Source organism: Centroberyx gerrardi, chromosome 23 (assembly GCF_048128805.1).
Source record: "Centroberyx gerrardi isolate f3 chromosome 23, fCenGer3.hap1.cur.20231027, whole genome shotgun sequence".
Lineage (NCBI taxonomy): Eukaryota > Metazoa > Chordata > Actinopteri > Beryciformes > Berycidae > Centroberyx > Centroberyx gerrardi.
In genome coordinates, this window is record NC_136019.1 from 17,370,283 (window position 1) to 17,390,696 (window position 20,414).

Here is a 20,414-nt window from a genome sequence, read left to right on the forward strand (position 1 = left end):
CTGTTTGTGAGCTGCAATATGAAATTTTCCTGGTTTCAAGAAGCGGACCAAGTCACAGTGAACAGGACATAACATCCATCAATCAACATAAGATAGACTCAATACTTATTTCAGTATTTAAAGTACCTAGTCATTTCCTCCACTGCTTATTATATAAGAAACTGTACACCCAACCAAGCAAAGAGCTATCCATGTTTTTGAACTGTTTCTGCTATGAACACTGAAATTAAGTAGTCATTACACTGAGGCCTATATTGACCTTTGCCCGTATACTCTGCTTTGTATCTCTTACAGTACAGCAGCCTCTGTGGTTTTAAGCAGGAAGTAGAAGTGTTTGTGCTCTCACATGCTCCTCTTGACACTAAAGACCATCATAGCATATCCATTATAGGTATCTAATCAACCTAAAGAACCAACAATGAAAAATGTCCTCTCCAGGTTACTTATAATAGCAACAATAATAATAATAAAAGTAGCCGCAAGCAGCCATTCGTGGGGTACAGGCCTAAAGAGTAAATTTGACAGTAACAATATAAGCATGATTCATCATTTTTGAAAAGTTCTACATCTCAATGATCAAACATTTTGGTGACAGTCCTGTCACCAAATAGTTGCTGTTGCAAGGTTGGCCTGATAGTGGTGCTATGGAGCATTACCAAATGTGGCCTGTCACACTTTGAGGTCCATCCCAAATATGTATCTTAAGTTTGGTTGCTCTAGCATCAACCGTTTAGGAATTCTGCCTGACTTCCTATTTGCGTGTCTTTGCCATAAACTTCCTTTGTGCACCACGGCCAAACGGTTTGGATTATCAAAACTCTGGGTAATAGCCATAATGCAGGAAGTCCATATATGCTGTATGCAAAATGCATTGCATTAACTTTGTGGGGGAAACAGGAACAAATATAATCCGAAATGGTAGAAAAACTGTCACGGCAGAAATGAAAACCCGTTTTTGCAATGGATTTGACTTGAGCCAAGGAATCTGAGGGAAAAAATGTTGATTCTAGACCTTACAGTTCAGTATTTGGGTAGATTTGAAACATATCCACCAAATATTGCTTGCTCTAGGACTTAAAGTTTTTGAGATACAGATAAACCATTTATATAGTACTATTTAAAGCCACAATAAACGATTTTTCTGACCACTAGGGGGGCGACAGAAACCGCAACACAGTTGTAAATGACACAGCAAAGCCACTGCACTACGGAGGCCTACGAAGCACAAATGGAAAGATAAATGCTATTAGCTAAGATAAACATACCTATGGAGAAGTGTCGCCGGTTACCAGTCTCTCTTTGCCAGAACTTTCTCCTGTTCAAGGTTACATGTCCCACAATGACAAGTGAAGAGGTAGGTAGCAAGTTTACAGTTTAAAAAGTTTACCCGCTCGCTTCAGGGTTGAATTCTATGAGACCATAAGTTCAGTGTTTAATTTTTCTTCAAAAGTTGTCTCTTCACAACATCACAGGTTTCAGTCTTGGTTCTCTGGATTCTAGCGTTGGAAAAGTCATTAATGTTCTCAAGTATGGATTGAACTGCCTAAAATCATAGGAACCGCATTTGAATTTGGTGTGTATTTTCTGATTAAATGCAGACTCATTGCAAGTGATCTTTTCCATTGCTGTATCCCTAGTTTACTTGACAGGTATTGAGCAAATCATCAAAGCTGACCAGTTACTACTAGTTGGACAGATATTATTATGCCTGCATGCCTGTTATGGTCTGTGAAAGCTGTACACATTGGGCTGCCTTGCTGGCATTCAGAGCATAACTGGACTCCACTGTATCTTATACAAATGTTTATATAGATCATTTCTATTTCACTGATTTTAAAGCTAATGTTAGGTGTCATATTGTGGTTCAGATACCTCTATCCATGTGTCTCTTTTCAAGGACCAAAGTTAACAATGTAGGGGGCTGTAACCATGTCATGTCATTCAATGTCAGTTCTGGTGGACCAATCAAAAACAGTCTTGTCTCTGAAGAGTGGAGTACATACGGAGATTCTCTCCTTTCAACACAGAAATTCTGACACGATGACTCCTCCAAAGTTTGCTTTTTATCTGACATGTCTATTCTTGGGGATGATAGGTGAGTTGTGCACTGCATTTGGTATCCTTTAGACTATAAGTTCAATCTTCATATGATTGCTTATGCTATTGCATATGATATTTTTTAATGTATTCTGCAATACAGTATGTACATTATGATTTACTTCTGATCATGGTATAAAATTAATTGTGCATTTGCTTGGCCTTTATTTTTACTTCAGTTCATATGACAACTCTGAAACAATCCTCATCTGTACATCAGGAGAGTGGTCTCGTATCAGTTAATGTTGGAGACAGCGTGACTTTGCGATGCTTCTGTGAAGGTGATGTAGCAGCTATGTTTTACTGGTATAAGCAAACACTGGGACAGAAACCAAAGCTCATGTCTACCTTCTACAAGTACGATAAAAATGGCAGTTTTCATGATGAATTCAAGGACAATCCACGCTTCATACTGGACACTGGAAATGGTAAGAATCACTTGAAGATCTCAGATTTGCGCTTTTCAGACTCAGCAACTTATTTCTGCGCAAGTAGCTATTCCTTTAAGTTTGAATTTGCAGAGGGAGCTATTCTCAATGTAAAGGGTTCGGGTTCGAACATCCAAGCTTTCATCCATCAGCCAGCGTCTGCGACCATCCAGCCAGGAGACTCTGTGACTCTGAACTGTACAGTACACACTGGGACCTGTGACGGAGAACACAGTGTTTACTGGTTCAGAAGCTCAGGAGAATCTCGCCCAGCAATCATTTACACCCATGGAGTCAGGAATGATCAGTGTGAGAGGAAACCCAAGACCCAAACACAGACCTGCATCTACAACTTCCCAATGAAGAGCCTGAATGTTTCTGATGCTGGGACCTACTACTGTGCTGTGGTCTCATGTGGGGAGATACTGTTTGGAAATGGGACCAAGATGGACACTGAAAGTAAGTCACATTTTAGCAGAGGTTGTCTCATCTCACAAATAGTTGTAATTACTCCCTCACCAAACTTCAGATTCACATAAACAGAGAAAAAAGCTGAAAACTTTGCAATGTGTCCTAATGTCTGGATCTCTGCAGATGGGGTGGATTCTCTTGTCTTAGTGTATTTCTTCAGCACAGCATTGGCAATCACCACTATCCTGATTGTTATCCTGGCTTTCTCGGTGTACAAGATGAACAAGAGAAACTGCCAATGCACAGGTAACTAATATTCTTTGTATCTGATCTGTATCTGATCTGTGCATTCAATGTACAAGGCATTTTAGTAAGAGAGCTTTTCATTCTGTCTATTTTTTCATAACCAGCCTCTAAACCAAGAAGTGCAATAGCCTCTACTCTGAATGCAGCGGTAAGTAGTTCCTATTTACATCAACTGTTGTATTACCGTATATACACAACAATAGCATGTTTCTGTGAGCTTCTGTTACATTGCTCTGAAGTGGAATATGTTACATTATTATGGTCATTTACCATCTATACTTTTTTTACCTTCCCCAAACTTGTTTGTTTTTGTTTGTAGGACCAAGATGCAGACAACCTCCACTACGCTGCTTTAAGTGAAAACAAGGCCAACAGATCAAGAAAAAGACAGAGGGACAACACCAAGACTGAATGTGTGTACTCCAGCATAAGGCAGTAGAGCTGGGCATGTTTCATCTGTACTGTGATTGATCAGGCTTTGTTTCTATGTAACACAGCATCATTTTATTAGTGCCTGTTTATAAGGTTAATGTAGATTTTCCTGAAATGGGAATAGTTTTGTCAAAGTGATTTCATCAAAATATGATGACTTTAAAGCATTGCCTTGCAATAATCCAAATATGTTTTCAGAGGACTCAGGTATGTGATTCACCTGTATGTTCACACTATTATCATCATTGTAAGATTGATATCTGCTGAAATTCTCTTTTTTTTAATCAGGGAAGCTGATATACAGCAATTGAGAAAATCCCTGATAAGTTTTCAATGCTGAATGCTGATGCTGAATAGTCCACTGTTCTATAAAGTAAAATCAGTAGTTTCATTTACCATCAGAGGATTACCAGTAAAAACCATGCACAGTGTAACAGTGTTGAACTTTTATAAAATTATATAAAAAACTGAAAACATTTATTTGCATTGCCATTTTTCGGCAGATAAGAACTACATTCACACCTCTGTGGTGCTGGCAGGGTTAGCTACTGTAGTGAGTTTCTACTGTTGCAAAATAAGGAGTAAAAATAAAACAAGTTAAAAGTCAAATAATAGTACCATGTACACTGGAAGACCTGTAATTTCCACTGCATCTGTCTCTTAGTACCACATTCCCCAAAAGCATGCCACTTCACAAAGCCAACTCCTCATCATTGACAGTGTAGTATGTACATGTGTAAGGCAAAGGTCCAGTTTCATAGTTATTCATAGAAACACACCACACTCATCAGTCCCTCTTAGTTTAATGATACAGGGAATAGTTACATTCAATCCTGTATATTGGCAAATACCTATTAGTCTTAGCTGGTTGTTTGTTGTAGACATGCTGATTGCTGACCCAGAGATGTAAGACTCTTTTTATAGCTCCCTTACGGTCGGCAGTCAAAAGATGAGACCTTTCTGTGCTTGGCTAAGGTTTGGTGTTGTACATACCTAGGACCCTCTGTTGTTTTTGTAACTATGTGGTTTCAAGCAGGATGTCTCCATAGTGTTTTTTCATTGTCTTGCACAGCAGCCATATAACCCTATAACTAACTGCTCAAAGTGCAACTCATGACACACGTTGACCTTGAGATAAGGTGAGAGTGTGTGTCTGTGTGTGTGTGTGTGTGTGTGTGTGAGAGAGAGAGAGAGAGAGAGAGAGAGAGAGAGAGAGAGAAATAAAGTAATAAAAGAAAAAAAACAAAAAGGAAGTAGCTTTGAATCTGAGCTTTGGATCCTAAGACTTATGAAGACAGCTGGTGCGCTCTAAGAGGACGTTGATGAGGACCACCTCTCATTGGACGAGCAATCCCAGGCAGGAGCCTTTTCCAATCCACAAGTGTATGAGGAGAACCCTGGCCATACATATGTAGCAAAGCATGACATTGTGTTGAACGAGAATGTACCTGTAAGATTTCTAAGATTCTCTAAGATATCTGAGCGCCTCCTGGCTCCCTTAAAGGGTAACTTCAATATTTTTCAACTTGGACCCTAACCCTAACCCTAATTTTTTGTGTCTAAGTAACTAATGGGGACAACAATTTTTGAAATTGGTCCAGTATTGAGCGAGATCGCGTCAGCCAGCAGCCGCGAAATGGGCTGTAATGTAATCCGATGGGGCAATTGTGAACCGTCAATGTACATCCACTAAAAGTGCTTGTTTTTGCCACTGACAGGCTCAGATTGTTATTATAAGTGTCAGACAACATTATGGAAAGGACCCTGCAGAGAAATGAAACATTTTTCTTTACCAAGTCTTATAGGCTTATAACCGATTCCGCGCTCACTGCCGACTCCGTGGCGGATCGTGGATTTTTCCGCCGCGGAGTCGGCAGTGAGCGCGGTATCCGCTCCCTTCCATAGGAAATAATGGTGCTTTGAGCGGAAACCGCTCCGCAATGTGGGGGGGTATTATGTCACGCGCCCCCTGTAGTTTCTCTGTTCCCCCCCTAGGGGCCGCGCCCCCCACTTTGGGAACCTCTGCCCTAACCCAACCGGCAACACCAACCTTAGACCCGCAGTGAAGACAAGGAAGAACTCCCAAGAACACCTTATTAAGGAAAAAAAAAGAAGAAAGAAACTTTCATCCTGCTGGGATCCTTGGTCCCCCCTTTCCTGCTATAACAACCTCCACTCTTCTGGGAAGGCTTTACACTAGATGTTGGAACATTGCTGCAAGGATTTGCTTCCATTCAGCCAATAGAGCATTAGTGAGGTCGGGCACTGATGTTGGGCGATTATGCCTGGCTCGCAGTCAGCGTTCCAATTCATCCCAAAGGTGTTCGATAGGGTTGAGGTCTGGGCTCTGTGCAGGCCAATCAAGTTCTTCCACACCGATCTTCACAAGATTTCTGTAATGAACTTTGCTTTGTGCACAGGGGCTTTGTCATACTGAAACAGGAAAGGGCCTTCCCCAAACTGTTGCCACAAAGTTGGAAGCACACAGTCATCTAGAATGTCATTATATGCTGTATGCTGTAGATTTCCCTTCACTGGAAACTACGGGGACTAGCCCAAACCATGAAAAACAGCCCCAGACCATTATTCCTCCTCCACCAAACTTTACAGTTGGCACTATGCATTCCGGCAGGTAGCGTTCTCCTGGCATCCGCCAAAGCCAGATTTGTCCAGCGGACTGCCAGATGGTGTGAAGTGTGATAAGTTCAGCACCCACATTGGCTTAACTAAGGCATGAATACATTTCTTCATGTTACCTAAGTAATTAACAAATGCATTTGTAAATGCTGTAATTAAACTCTGTTCATAACCTATTCATGACCAATATGTCTCAGTTTTGGAACATCCTCTTCCATTAATAAACTATTTACTGACATTAACAAAGCATAGCCAAAACAGTACTCATTACAACTCCCTTTAAAAGATCCTCATCCTTCATTAATGATTTCCTGATGATTAGTAGACATGAATTCATGTTTATTAACTCTGTGAAATAACCCATTACCTGTTATAAAGTGACAGCTCTTCATGCCTTACCAATGGCACATACAGGTCAGTGTGAAACATTACTTAATTAAGGGTTCCCTGGCAATGATGCATCCAGTTGGTTTTCCAACTAATGGCTTACTGCAGTCAAGACATGAATTCATGCTTCTTAACACTGATACAAAGTTGAACTCTGCCAGGACTGTTAATCAAACAAGACCACAATGACATGGTTTTTTTTGCTCCATTGAGCAGCCAATCGGGTATTCTGCAAGATGTCTATGATGAACCAATCAGACACTTGATCTGCCATTATGAAGGAGATGTTGCTCTTGGTGAATCTGGTAAGACTGCTCTCGCTTCAATAAGTCAGAATTGCTGTGGAGAAGCAGAACAAATGATGGAGCTAGGAACAGAGAAGATGATGGTGTATCTTCTAAATGTTTTCCTGCTCTGTAATCTGTGTAAGTAACAAATTTCCACTTGTGGGATCTTGTCATGAGAATCTACATACAGAGGTGATTATATGATTTAGGCTTCCTGCTTTTCTGTTTGTTTCAGGTGTGGCACAGTTCAGTGACATCTATCAACCTGTTTCTTTCCAAACTGCGAAGCTGGGAGACCCAGTTACTATTGAATGTCAGATAAACAGTGGTAGAAGAAGTAGGGTATGGTACAAATTAACTACTGGGAGGAGACTGCGGCGTGTGGCAACAATACATATGACCCATACTCACCGTTATTCAGTAAACTTTAATGGCATCAAAAATGATTTAAGCATATCTGCTACAATGTGGGAGGACATTGGCACATACTACTGTGGAGTGGGACATCTAAACTCCATCAAATTTGGACCAGGAACCTTTCTGATGCTAAAAGGTATTTTATCTGTGCAATTTACCATTAAACTTGCATGCCAAGGTAAATTAACATGAATGTGAACTTCATGTCAGTGATCATAATTCATTTGGTTTCTTTCCCAAGGTCCAAAGATGAACAGTGACTCTGTTGTTCAGCAGCCAGTGTCTAAGTCAGTCCAGCCAGGAGACTCTGTAACTCTCAACTGTTCTGTTCACACTGGCAACTGTGCAGGGGAATACACTAGTGTCTTTTGGCTGAAAAACTCACAAAATACTGGTCCAGAAATGATTTACTCCTCTGGAAATAAGAATGACAGCTGTGAGAAGACTGAGACTGGCTCTCAACAAACTAGCTGTGTCTACAACCTTCCCAAGAAGAACCTCAGCTCTGCCGATGCTGGAACCTACTACTGCGTTGTGGCTTCATGTGGGGAGATCCTGTTTGGAAATGGGACCGAGCTCAATATTAAAAGTAAGAGCTAAAGCTAAGAGTTAAAGCTAAAGATAAGTGAAGGGTTTTATTCCAAGATGCTATATGTTGATTTTGAGGGGTGAAATTTGAAAATGCATAATTTGATAATTAAAAGAATACAGATGACATTCTCTATAATGTCAGCATTTTCTGAGCAAAGGTCTTAAGATAGCTAATAACTTAAATGATACGTACACAGGACATTTTCCAGTGTTAATAAGTGTAGATTTTTCAGTAACAATTGTGTGCAAGGAGTGTTGAGCCGAGAGATGTTCGTCCACTAATACAGCTGATAGGGTTCTGGTCTGTTAAATTAACTATGATGGTGTGGACTTATATAAAAACTAGCAGGGTTAATTTTTACATGGATTAAATTAACACTGATGATTTTGCTGTGCATCTCAAAAGTTTTATATAATGGTTTCTGGGACACCAGAACCAAAGATGGATAGTGCACTTGCAGTTTTTGTTATTCAGAAGCTAAATGAAAACTGTTCTTTCTCTTTGCTGTGAAGGAAACTCACCACTTGACCTGAGTCCAACTGTTGTTGCACTGGCTTTGTCAAACATCGTTCTTGGGATGGCAATACTTCTACTTGTATGGGCACTTTGCAAGAGTCGAAGCAAAGATCCCACAGGTATTACAAATTCTGCATTATAATCATGACCTGTACATCTGTATCAGAAGAATGACTTATTCTCTTATATTCTGTAACAAATGACATTGACAGTAGTTATCTTTGACTCTTCAGAGAAAACTGATGGATCTTCTGAAGGCAATCAGGTAATACAATTAATTTTCTTTTATTACCAACAATTGATTTATACTCCAAATTCAACACTGACATTGCAACATGTAAACTTTGTATGGCTTGTCTATCTGTCTGTTTTCCACTACACCTTTCTGTCTCAAACTGTCAGAACAAGTCTCTAATACTTTATTTCCATTTCCGTCTTCCTCAGACTGGTGATGCAGTTCACTACGCAGCAGTGAATTTGGCTCCCAGAAGCTCCTCCTCCAGGCCGGTCAAAGTGAAATACAGTAGAGACGCTGTATTGTATTCTGAGGTCAGGCACCGTCAACAGGACTGAGAGGTTTAGTCCTGGACTGATGTAGATATTAGGGAATAAATATCAAATGCATATCTCTTGTTGACTCTTGTACATAAAGAGGGTTAAAATATGACCAAAGACCTCTCTGTCATGTTCTTTGTGAAAGTGCCACTAGGGGCTTAGCACTACTTCAGTGTAATTAAAGCTGCACAAGGCAACTTTGCACCCTTGCAGCTCCAAATGGCAGCGAAGGGGACTTCAGGGACTTTTAGGACTTCCGTGCCCAGAAATTGGACACCAGTAAACTGCCCACAGCACACTCATGTTTACCATCCCAGCCAGTCTGTGATCACTTGGGAAGATCTAATGTTGGTGAGTCCAGCTTTCTCTGGATGTAGCGACACTGATGTTTAGGAGACAATTTGTATTTCATTCTCAAGTTTAATTAATTATTCTTCCTGTGAAGATAGAAGTGACCATACCGACACCAGAATTTTATACTGGCAAATACGATGAACCTACGACGTCTGGGGATGGGACACTTTTCTTTATTGCAGCTCGACTTTGTGATTTAGGCTGATAAGATGGGTGTATTTCTACATAATAATCTTGCCTAGTGTAGACTTAATATAAGTTATTTAATAGCAGGAAAAACGTAATTCATAATAATAATAATACAAGTAAATGGCTCATTTTTCTATAGTGTGGTATTCTTAAATCCTTAAATCCTAGATGCCTAAAATGCTATATTCAACATTGTTGTATAATTTCCCCACATCAAAAGAAAGTCTTTCCATTTTGTCCTCAATAAAGTATTTATTGAATAATGGAAGTGTCAGTGTATATGGCCACAACATTACAATGTCTTTAATGTCAATCAATTGTATGAGTCAAAGTCACAAAGTAGAGTGCAAAGTAATACAACCAAACAACACAATTTTATAACTCTATGTTATAACTTCGTAATTACTCTTTATTTCAGCTGTAATAAAAAACAGTGAGTAAGCCTGCACCCAGAATTGAACTTTTTGAACTTAACCTGGACATTGCATACTACAAACTAGACTCTGCATGGGTATGAAGTGTTCCTGGGTGAGATCCATCTCTCTCTTAACAGACAACAAGAGCACAGTACCTTTGACACTGAGAAAAAAAACGTCTCTCGTCTAAATTCCACCATGTTGGAGTGTGAAATGTCTACTTCTAAAGGTAGCGATAATATGTTATATATAGACCTCTATAAGAAACCCACGGACCGTAGTAGCTTACTACAAGCTGATAGTCATCATCCTCCTCCCCTAAAAAATAGTTTACCGTACAGCCAACTATGTAGAATCAAAAGAATCTGCAAAAAAACAGTCGACTTCGCACCATGACAGAGATGCTCTTTAGATTCAGGCGAAGAGGCTATTCGAACACACAGATTACCAGCGCTGTGGAAAAAATCAAAAATAAAACAAGATTCAAACTCCACAGAAAAAGACAAAACATGAATCATTCTGTCATGTTTACAACAAAATATTCCAAATGTGTGCAACAATTTAAAAAGATCATGAACAAACATTGGTTCATACTTAAGTCCGATATGTCCCTTGGTAATCTTTTTACAGAGCCACCATTGGTTATTTCTCATTGTCCAAACCTTAAAGACAAACTTATCAGCTCTGATTTGGCTCCTCACGTTTGCTTGCTCCAATACCAGATGGGAATTACAGATGTAATTCTTGTGCTCAGTGCAATAGCACATACAAGTGTAATTACTTTAAACAGCCCTATTCTGGACAAAAGATCCTCATTCGTGGAGTCATCACATGCTCGTCCAAATCTGTTATTTATTTGATTACATGTCCTTGCGGATTGGCTTATGTTGGACAGACAAAAAGACAATTAAAGGTACAAATAGCCGAACATCGTAGTACTGTAAGGTGTAGAAACGTAATCTATCCAGTAGCCTCACATTTTATTGAAGCTAACCACTCCATCTCCTCTTTTCGTTATATAGGGATTGAGAAGGTTGACCTTCCAAGATGGGGTGGCGATCTGGAATCTCTACTGTTGAGGCGAGAGGCAGCCTGGATCCACAGATTAAAGACCCTGGCTCCTCTCGGCCTCAATGTAGAATGTGACCTTAGACCTTTTCTGTAGTTTTATTTTATAGGCCGGTCTTACATATCTTATATTTTTCATGTAGGCCTATTCTTGATGAATTGTTGTTGATTAGTTTCCTATTGGTTGTAAATGCATGCCCTCATATGTATACACTGATTTAATGGGCATTACTTATGTAATATGATGTTATTTTTGCTCTGTTCTTGATGTAACATTTAATGCGTTTTATGCCAGTATGCGTTATTAAATTCTCTACTGTTGTAGATTGAGTACTTTTTTTTCTCTTTATATTTACTTAATTGCATATGCATTTTAAAACCTTTCTATTGTTTTCTCTACTCTGTGAATCTTCATATTGAATCTGGTGTGTCCTTTAATATTATGGACATATGCATGTGAACGGCCTCTCTAGACATTCTAGCTCTAGGCTTACGCTGATTACCCTGTGATGCCATTTATTTGGAACACCTGTTTTCTAGAGTATATATGTCACTGAGATGCTATGATTTCTTTATCCTGAAGAAGGCATCAAGTGCCGAAACGTTGATTAAATTCTTACTTTTGCATCAGAGTTACGAGTTGTGCGGCTTCTCCTTTCTTTTGATACTTCTAAAGGCTTAACATACATATTCCCAAGACGATAAGTGTCATATACAGGTCCGAGATGTTCTGCAGCCTCTGATGCTGTGGTTGGTTAAGTTATATGATAATATTCAAGGTTAGGCCTATAGCATCACCTGATGAAAATATTTTGATTGCAGCTCTTCTCACTCACATCCACATTACATTGTTTCTCCATTTGCTTTATTCTCACATTGCTTCCCATTGTTGCTTCGTTCTTATCAGGGCCAAGATGCAGACAATCTCCATTATGCTGTTCTAAGTCTGATCAGGAAGAGCAGACTAAGGCAAAGGGACAGCACAGAGTGTCTGTAGAATGTCTGTAGAGAGTAGAAATGAGTAGAGCACAACTATCCTTCCATTCACCTGCTTCAACTAGTAATGTTTGTTTACTCATCATGGAGCTACTGGTGGCTAAATTATTATGATGGGCCATGAAACAGAAAGAGCAGAATTTACAACACAAACTAACAATTCACAAGACCAAATGTGCAGTGTAAAATTATGGTAAAGGCATACTGAGTAGGCTTTTCCGGTTGTGGCTTGTAAACACAACGGTCAAAGTTGATCTGTCCTCTCTAGCTCAACAAGAAGAAGACATGCGCCGTCTGAATGTGGTTGCCAGAATGATACAAAACAGTAAAAAAGTACAAAAAATGAGTACAGTGAGGCAAAACGCCAAGCAGACGAGGCTTGTTCCATTTGCATTTATCAATACACAGGATATGATGTTAATATCCCTTGTGCCATTCCATCCTTGTGAGCATTCATATGGAGGCCCAATTCAGAGTTTAACAGAATGATACACTACCATACCAATGAGTACCATAGAAAACATCAGGCTTCACCGTCATAAATCTACAGTACCATAAGATAGGCAGCAACATTCACCAGCTACCTACTCTAGTTTCAGGGTGAGTGAGTGTGAGGAAGTCATTGTGGTTATCAAGTGGGCACCTTCCTTCACCGATGTTTAGTTGAATTAGGCCCACGACACCTCAAGAAGAACTGGAACAGTGTATTCCAGCGTCCCAGAAACACTCCCCTCTTTGCCCAGACTCAGCAGACCCAAGTCCACTATACTGTCGCTGCCACCTGCACCTTGTTATCAACAACACTATTTTACATCACACACTACCATCAATATCCCTTTCTATTCAGAACATTAAGTTAACATGCAACATCTGAACCCTACTAAGTCACACATAATGGCCCTCATTTACGAAACGAACGTACGACAGAAAACTGGGCGTACGGTCATTTCCACGCAAAGCTCGGCATTTATCAATTTGGACGTGAGCGGAGGCTACGATCAAATCTCACGTCAAGTCTCAACTCGTGTACGCGAGTTTTGGAGTCAGCGTTGACTTGCGGTGCAGCATAGTAAATCTGGCTGAGTCGGAGAATTGTTATTAGACCATATATTCTGACTGGCATCTAAGCATATGCAGCCACATATTCATCACTTAAAAATATGTAGCCTATGGCAAAATTTTCTATTTTGTAAAGGCCTACATCGACTATGTGTCATATAGCCTATCCCTAACATAAATAGGTATTTTCAAATTGTTTGCAATTAACGGGGTTAACAGTTTTCTGGTGTAAGATTAATTTCTCTTTCATTTTGAGATAGCCTACTTGTTAGGCTAGGGTACTGGTGACATAATTATAAGCAATTAAAATGAAGCAATTAAAAGCAATGGGTAGGCTAACCGATTTGCAATGTGATAGGTTAGATGCTTATTCAGTCACCTATGTAAACAAGAACTTTGACAGTCATCAAATCTCGGCAATGGCAGATCTAGCTCTGTTGGAAGACCTCTATGCGCCCGTAAGACGCGAGAGGGTTTTTCGGGACTGCAGGGATCTTTTTATGGAGAGTGACGAGTGGCTATTAAGTCTCTTTCGTCTCCCAAGGCATCTCCTTCTGGAATTATGCCACAATTTGGAACCTCGGTTAAGGAGAGAAACCCGACGCTCGAATGCCATACCTGTGCCAGTGCAGGTGCTCTCCACGTTGGGGTTTTTGGCCACCAGGACCTTTCAACGGGAGATCGGGGATAGGTCCGGTATGTCACAGCCAACCATTAGAAGAATGATGCCAGCAGTGTTGGCGGCTATCAAGTCCCTTTCTCGTCAATACATCAAATTTCCGTACAATGATGCTCAGCAAACCGTGATTAAGAGAGAATTTTATGAGATTGCTGGGTTTCCTAATGTGATTGGTGCAATTGATTGTACCCATGTGCGTCTGAAGCCACCATCCATGAATGATTACGCATTCATCAATCGTAAAAATTATCACTCCATAAACGTTCAGGTCATTTGTGATGCCAGACTATCTCTCCTAAACGTGGTAGCCCGGTGGCCCGGGGGGACGCACGACTAGCAGCGTAGGGACACGGCTACAGGAGGGCGCACTGCAGGGCCAGAGTCATCTCCTCGGTGAGTAACTACTGTGTTAAATTAATATTCGAAAAGTATTCCAATGACTAACAATTTGGTGTGATTCATGTACTAGGTGACAAAGGTTATCCCCTCACGGAATACCTGGTAACCCCACTGGCAAACCCTGCAACAGAGCAGGAGTGCAGATTCTCTCTCACAGCTCGCGGTTGCCTGGCTCTGTGGGGCTGGCTCCAGGCCGGTTTGTCTAGCCGAAGGCTGAACAACACCACTGGTGCCTGGCTCTGATTGATCTGAAACATCATTAAAATGAAGAAATAAATAAATGAATTGTTGTTCAACCGTGTAATTATTTAAATGTAGGCTACAAAAAATACTAGTAGCCTAGGCTATTAAATTTTTACCATTATCCGGCTCGGACACAGGTGGTGTGTCTGTGTCTCCTCCGCCACTTGTTATGCCCGAAATTGAAGCAGACCCGATAAGCGCGGCCACGCGCTCCTCAGTCTGCGTCAATGCAAGGCTGGGGTCCAGCTGGCCTCCTCCAGTCAGCGTGGTGCTGCGCCTAAGGGCCGCAACACGCTTTTGGTGGCGAGTTTGAGGTCTGACCATTTTTTCTTCACCTAAATGTAAAGAATTGCGATATAAGGTATTATATTACTATTATATATATAGGCTATACATATCATGGATGTATAAATGAAATATTCAAACCTCAGCTGGAGTTCAATTGTCGACGGCAACGCTGTTGACCACAGCAGTGATTTCTTTCTATACTGCATTTTTCCGACTTCCTTTGATGCCACTTTTCAGGCTGCCAAATAGAACTAATTGGTTCAATTGGACTTGCGACGTTAGAGTTTCTATTTTGAGGCCGGAGAAGTTTCTCTTCCTGGACGTATTACGCATCTCCATGTCGTAAACTCTAGGGGCGAGGCCTCTCAACCGAGAATATCTAGGGGCGTGATATTTAAATGACAATTGTTTTCAGCCGCCACATTTATCAACACCTGATCATTCTTACGCTGTGACTGGCGAGATACGAACGTTTCATGAATCACACGTGAACCCTGTCATAAGATGATTTCTGCGCTCGGATCTGCGCTGGTTTCTACGTTAGATTGATAAATGAGGGCCTTTGTGTCCAGTTCTATTGAACTCTATGTTTGTCTGCTCTTTCTTGTTTGGTCCTAATCTTGGGTTGTCAATTGCCTCTCCCACACACACACAAACACACACACACACACACACACACACACACACACACACAAACAAGCAACAAATCAGGCATGCACACATATTTAACAAACTGGGTTGACATTTACCTCTGCCAACAGAGTTGGACAGGGGTTATGTTTTCAGCCCTGATAGAGAAAATTAAGAAATTAATAAATGCACATGAATGCGCCAGAATCAACTAAAATCTAATACAAGAATTACCCATTACAGCCTCTGTGACAGGTTTTTCTTCTGGTGTATTAGAGAGTTTAATCAGTGAACGCTTGTACTAGTGGAGTGGATGCTGTTGGGTGGCCCCTATGCTTGATTTGGTCCTCTAGGTGCTGTCATGGACCATTTAGTTTGTTGTTGGAAGCCAAATAGTCTTGGTTAGTAGCCAGATTGTAGTTTGTGTTTTTGTCTACAGTCTTTTGCCCAATGGCCTGTTTTGGCACAGCAGTGACATTTGTCTTGACGACGGTCGCATTGGTTTGGACATTGTTGTTGACCTTTTGTTTGTTGTTTTTGGTAGCCTGGTTGGGCAACATAGAGGACTTGCATGGTTTTTCAGAAAGACCTGCTTGGTCAAGATTAGCTAAGTGCATTTTAAAATCTTGGAGAGATGATGTGTGCCATGTGGGGAGGGTGGCTCGAGATTTAAGGGTGGAGCCCATGTAAGAGGGAGCTGATGTACAGTGGGTGAGAACGTTCTCGTTAGAGTTCTATACCAGTGTTATCAGCCCACACCAAATCAAACATTTCTACGAATGCAGCAATAGACCGTTTAATGATTTTTCAATCTGCCTTTGCCTTTTCTTCACCTTCCTTGGCATTTTGTCTTTTCTCACATTCTTTTTCTTTTCACATTTCTCTCTCTGTTTGTCTGTTAGCAGGATAACTCCAAAAGTTAGGAACGGATTTGCATGAAACTTTGGGGAAAGTTTGGTCATGGTGCAAGGAAGAACTGATTAACTTTTCACACCGATTGGCCAAAGGGGTGTGTGGCAGTGGGCGTGGCTTCTCATAAAAACGCATATAACTTCAGAACGGATTCATGCAACACCATCAAACTTGATGTGTCTCTCAGCAGACATAAGAAGAAGCAAACCCTCCATTATTGGCCCAATCAAACAACATGGGAGCGCTGTAGAGCTCATTACCGATTTACACATAACCACCCTGACAATTTTTCCCAAACTTGGTACAGTGGCAGAAGGGCAGCCCTAATAGAAACTGAATAGATATAGAGCTGATTGGCCAGATGGTGTTGTGATAATAGGCTAAAATGCTTAAAAGTGGCTAGAATTTGAATAGGCATATCTCCTGTCCCATTTCAGGTCCAGTCATGAAAATATTAAACAAGTTGGTAATGTGGCATGGAAGAAATTATTAACTTCTGGTGAAAATCTGATATGTGGAACTGGCATATGTTGACAGTCGTATAGCGTTGGCAGAGGTATGTGCTATCTAGGTGAGTGCCATCTAGTCTTTAATGAAACATCTCACAATGCAACAGAGGGAGAAAAATAAATAAAAACACATTTAAAACTCGGTAACTCCAGCACCCACCCACACATGTGCACACACATTCCCACATATATGCACACACACACACACACACACACACACACACACACACACACACACATGTACAACAATATCAACATATTTAACAAGTTGGGTGGGACAAGCAGAATAGATTGAATTTCTCATTCACTTATAGAAAATAACACACCTAAAACTGCTAATTGAAAACAAAGAATAAAATGTGTGTAGTGAAATAATGTACATAATCATGTTTGATGTTAAAAGACGGTTTAGTAGAGGGTTAATGTGTTAAATGGCACGTGGCCAGAATGATCTGTAGGGCATTAGTGGTCACTCTTCATCAGTTCCTCCCCTCACAACAGCCCCTGTCCTTCTCAGTCATCCTGTCCTGTACTGGAGATAGAGAGCGAGAGTTATAGAGAGAGAGAGAGAGAGAGAGAGAGCGGTGTTTTTGTTCTGGGGTAGAAAGGCGTTCTCCTGCCTCAGGATGTTGCCTTTAAAACTGAAGAAGTGGGTTTCCTGTGGAGGAAACGATCACAGAATAGACAAGGCCTGGTTAAGACGCCGTGTTCCCAACGTGACAACACTTCTCAGGCACAGGTCAGCCAGCTGCAGAGCGGGGAGCGCAGTTTTCTGGAACAAACTCTCTATCCATTTCAGAGCCGTGAGAGGTGAGTGAAAAAACTTGGAGATAGTTTGCTTGACTGTGGTTTAAAAGGCTTAGTTTCTCATGCACCTGTTGATATTCCAGCTATGTGATGCTCAGAACTGAAGATAATTTTTTTATGCTATCAGCTTTCCAGGTGTTTGACTTCTCTGATGGATCCTGGATCATTTGAAGACCAGTTGACTGACAGCACAAAAGCTGAACCTTACCTTTCCCACAGCAGCCAGCATTTATGAATATTACACTATGGATAAATTGCAAGTAGTAGACTAATGTACCTGAAAACACCTATTGACACTTCATTTTTTCTTTTGCTTGTGTGAATGAATGGGCATTCCCACACCATCTGTGAGTATCAGCCTGCAGCCTCCAGCTGCTCACCCTGCCGCTGTGGATCCTCTACCTCCAGGGTGAGCACCGCTGGCCCTATGGCCGGCTGGCCTGCGAGCTGGTGGGCTACGTGTTTTACGTCAACGTCTATGCCAGCGTCATGTTCCTGTGCCTGATAGCGCTGGACCACTGCCTGGCCATTGTGTACCCGCTGAGCAGCCGTGGGGTGCGGACCGTGCGGGTGGCGGCAGTGTCGGGAGTGGCAGTGTGGACCCTCACCTTCCTGTTCTGCCTGTGTGGGCTGCTGCCCTCGGTGTTTGACTCCGACAGGCTGCTGTGTCTGGAGCAGTACCCCGTCAGCCCCAGATACGCCCACTTCAAGATCGCCACCGTGGCCCTCGGCTTCCTGCTGCCCTGTGCCATACTGGGGTGAGTTCACCCCAAGTTCCCCAGTTAGGCTATTCTAGGCTATTCTACTCTATTTTGTTCTGCTCTATTACATAGAATATTGTGTTGTGTCTCCATGATGGTCCTGTGTTCAAACTTTTATTCTCCAATGCACCACACTTTCTTTCATGTCTAACTGATGTAAGTGATCCAGTGTTTCCCCTATATTTATTCAGCAGTGTTCAAAGGGGAGGGACACGACTGCAAGAACATTTCCATCATTGATAGAAAATAATGTAAAATTAAATTAGAAGCAGGCAAACAATTTAGAAAATGTTTCCCTAGAACAACAATTTTAGAGTTGCAACTTGCAGCAGAAACAAAATTTGGACTAAAACTGTGTGCATGGAACCAAAAGCAAAATTACTCCTAGCACTGCGACAAGAAATATAGCATTACTGTTTCCAACTACACTGAATTTACAAAATATTGTACAATTTTGAGTTGCAGCCCCTTTTGTACAATCCACACTTTAGTTGTCCCTTCTCTAACTCGTCTGCTTCTCTTTATCTACATCTCCTCCTTTGTGACCGGTAGAGATTTAATAAGGGGAATCAATAAGGGATAATGGCTTTCATCTGGATTCACCTCATCAGTGTAATTAAAAGTCTTCCTAATATTTTGTACATTCAGTGTATAACACACAATGTTCTCTTCTGCATCTCTGCTTCCTCCCCTTAGCTACACCTCGGCCCACATTGGGGTGACGCTCCAACGATCGCCCTCTGTCTCCGACCACGAGCGACACAAAATCGTGGGCATCCTGGTCGTCATCACCGTCAACTTCATCGTGGTCTTCGGACCCTACCACCTGGTGGGGGGTTACAGGTTCGTGTCCTTGCTGCTGACCGACGAGCCGTGTGGACTGGAGCGTTCCATTTTCCTTACCTACCGACTGTGCTACGGCCTGACCAGCCTCAACACCCTGCTGGATCCACTCTTCTACATCTTCCTGTGCCCCGACGCCCGGCTGGAGCTGCGGAGGTCCCTGCCCTGCGTGGGAAAGGGGCACAGCACCCGTAAACCGGTCACCCTCAACCCCAGAGCTCACAAAGACACCCAGGGGGAGACTGTGACTGGAAGAGACCTTCAAGGAATATGAGTTGGTTATAACTGAGGGAGAGGGAGAGCGAGAGCAAGAACGGCTGTTTTTCAGTCACATCTTCTTTTGAACTCTTTGCTCATGGAACAGACTCCCCTTGTTATTCAATCATAGCGAAAGAGATGCAATTGTGCCACCCAGTGGAAATGTATGTGTGTAGCAGAGTTTCCCCTAACATTGAATAGATGGGATGCCTCAAAGAGCCACCATCCCACCTAAAAGAATTTCATTAGTCTGGGGTTTTCGATGGAGAGTTTTAGTGTCCCATCTAAATGCTGTTTCAGCAGCTTTTCCACCCTGACAAGAATACAGTTCTCAGAGAAACACTGGTGTCTACCATACAGAACACAATAAAGGGATAGAGACTTGAACTGTTACAATACACTCAAAATAGTTCCCAAAAATATGAAAATCTCGTATTCATATATAACAAAAATGCACTCTTTTATGATTGTGTCTGGCATAATACCCATTGCTGCTTCAGGGTAGAGATGTTCAGTGCACAGCCATCATATAGATACAACCTGGAATTTATTTGACCATCTATCTACTAAATTTGGGGGTATGTTCAGATATGTTTTTTGAAGAGTTTGACCAGTATATGGAATGTGTGTTTTTATTTTTAGAAAACTTTACCTATCATTTTTAACTCAAATACACTTATGTTTCACTCTAATGTTTACAAAGACTACAAACTCATGTTTAATCTCATGTTTTGCTGTTACATACTGTACATCTGTCCTCAGGGTTGTAGTACTTTTCTGAGACCACTTTTCTGATGTCTAGGACTTGTCTTGGTCTCAGCCATTATTGGAACATTTTTTAAAGATATGTTTTTCTCCACCTGATGAGTCTTTGTTTATTTTCTCCCCAGTACTGCACACAATTATTACAGGATTACACCTGTGTATAGTATGTAATA

At 41.3% G+C, this 20,414-nt stretch overlaps 3 protein-coding genes across 3 annotated transcripts; all 3 read left to right on the forward strand.

Annotated features, from left to right (window-relative positions):
- The first annotated feature begins 2,040 nt into the window (after nucleotides 1-2,040).
- LOC144537858 (uncharacterized) lies at nucleotides 2,041-4,100 on the forward strand. Its single transcript, XM_078281714.1, has 5 exons — nucleotides 2,041-2,095; nucleotides 2,277-2,984; nucleotides 3,120-3,242; nucleotides 3,347-3,390; nucleotides 3,562-4,100. The coding sequence occupies exons 1-5, from the start codon at nucleotides 2,041-2,043 to the stop codon at nucleotides 3,679-3,681; spliced, it is 1,050 nt and encodes a 349-aa protein (XP_078137840.1). The 3' UTR covers nucleotides 3,682-4,100.
- A 2,949-nt stretch (nucleotides 4,101-7,049) lies between these two features.
- Nucleotides 7,050-9,083, forward strand: LOC144537859 (signal-regulatory protein beta-2-like). The gene is made up of 6 exons (XM_078281715.1): nucleotides 7,050-7,123; nucleotides 7,221-7,538; nucleotides 7,644-7,991; nucleotides 8,507-8,629; nucleotides 8,744-8,775; nucleotides 8,955-9,083. Exons 1-6 carry the CDS (start codon nucleotides 7,057-7,059, stop codon nucleotides 9,081-9,083), a joined length of 1,017 nt encoding a protein of 338 aa, XP_078137841.1. The 5' UTR covers nucleotides 7,050-7,056.
- Nucleotides 9,084-17,893: 8,810 nt separating this feature from the next.
- Nucleotides 17,894-20,081, forward strand: LOC139917637 (G-protein coupled receptor 4-like). The gene is made up of 2 exons (XM_071906808.2): nucleotides 17,894-18,372; nucleotides 19,072-20,081. The coding sequence occupies exons 1-2, from the start codon at nucleotides 18,104-18,106 to the stop codon at nucleotides 19,490-19,492; spliced, it is 690 nt and encodes a 229-aa protein (XP_071762909.2). The 5' UTR covers nucleotides 17,894-18,103; the 3' UTR covers nucleotides 19,493-20,081.
- The last annotated feature ends 333 nt before the right edge of the window (nucleotides 20,082-20,414 follow it).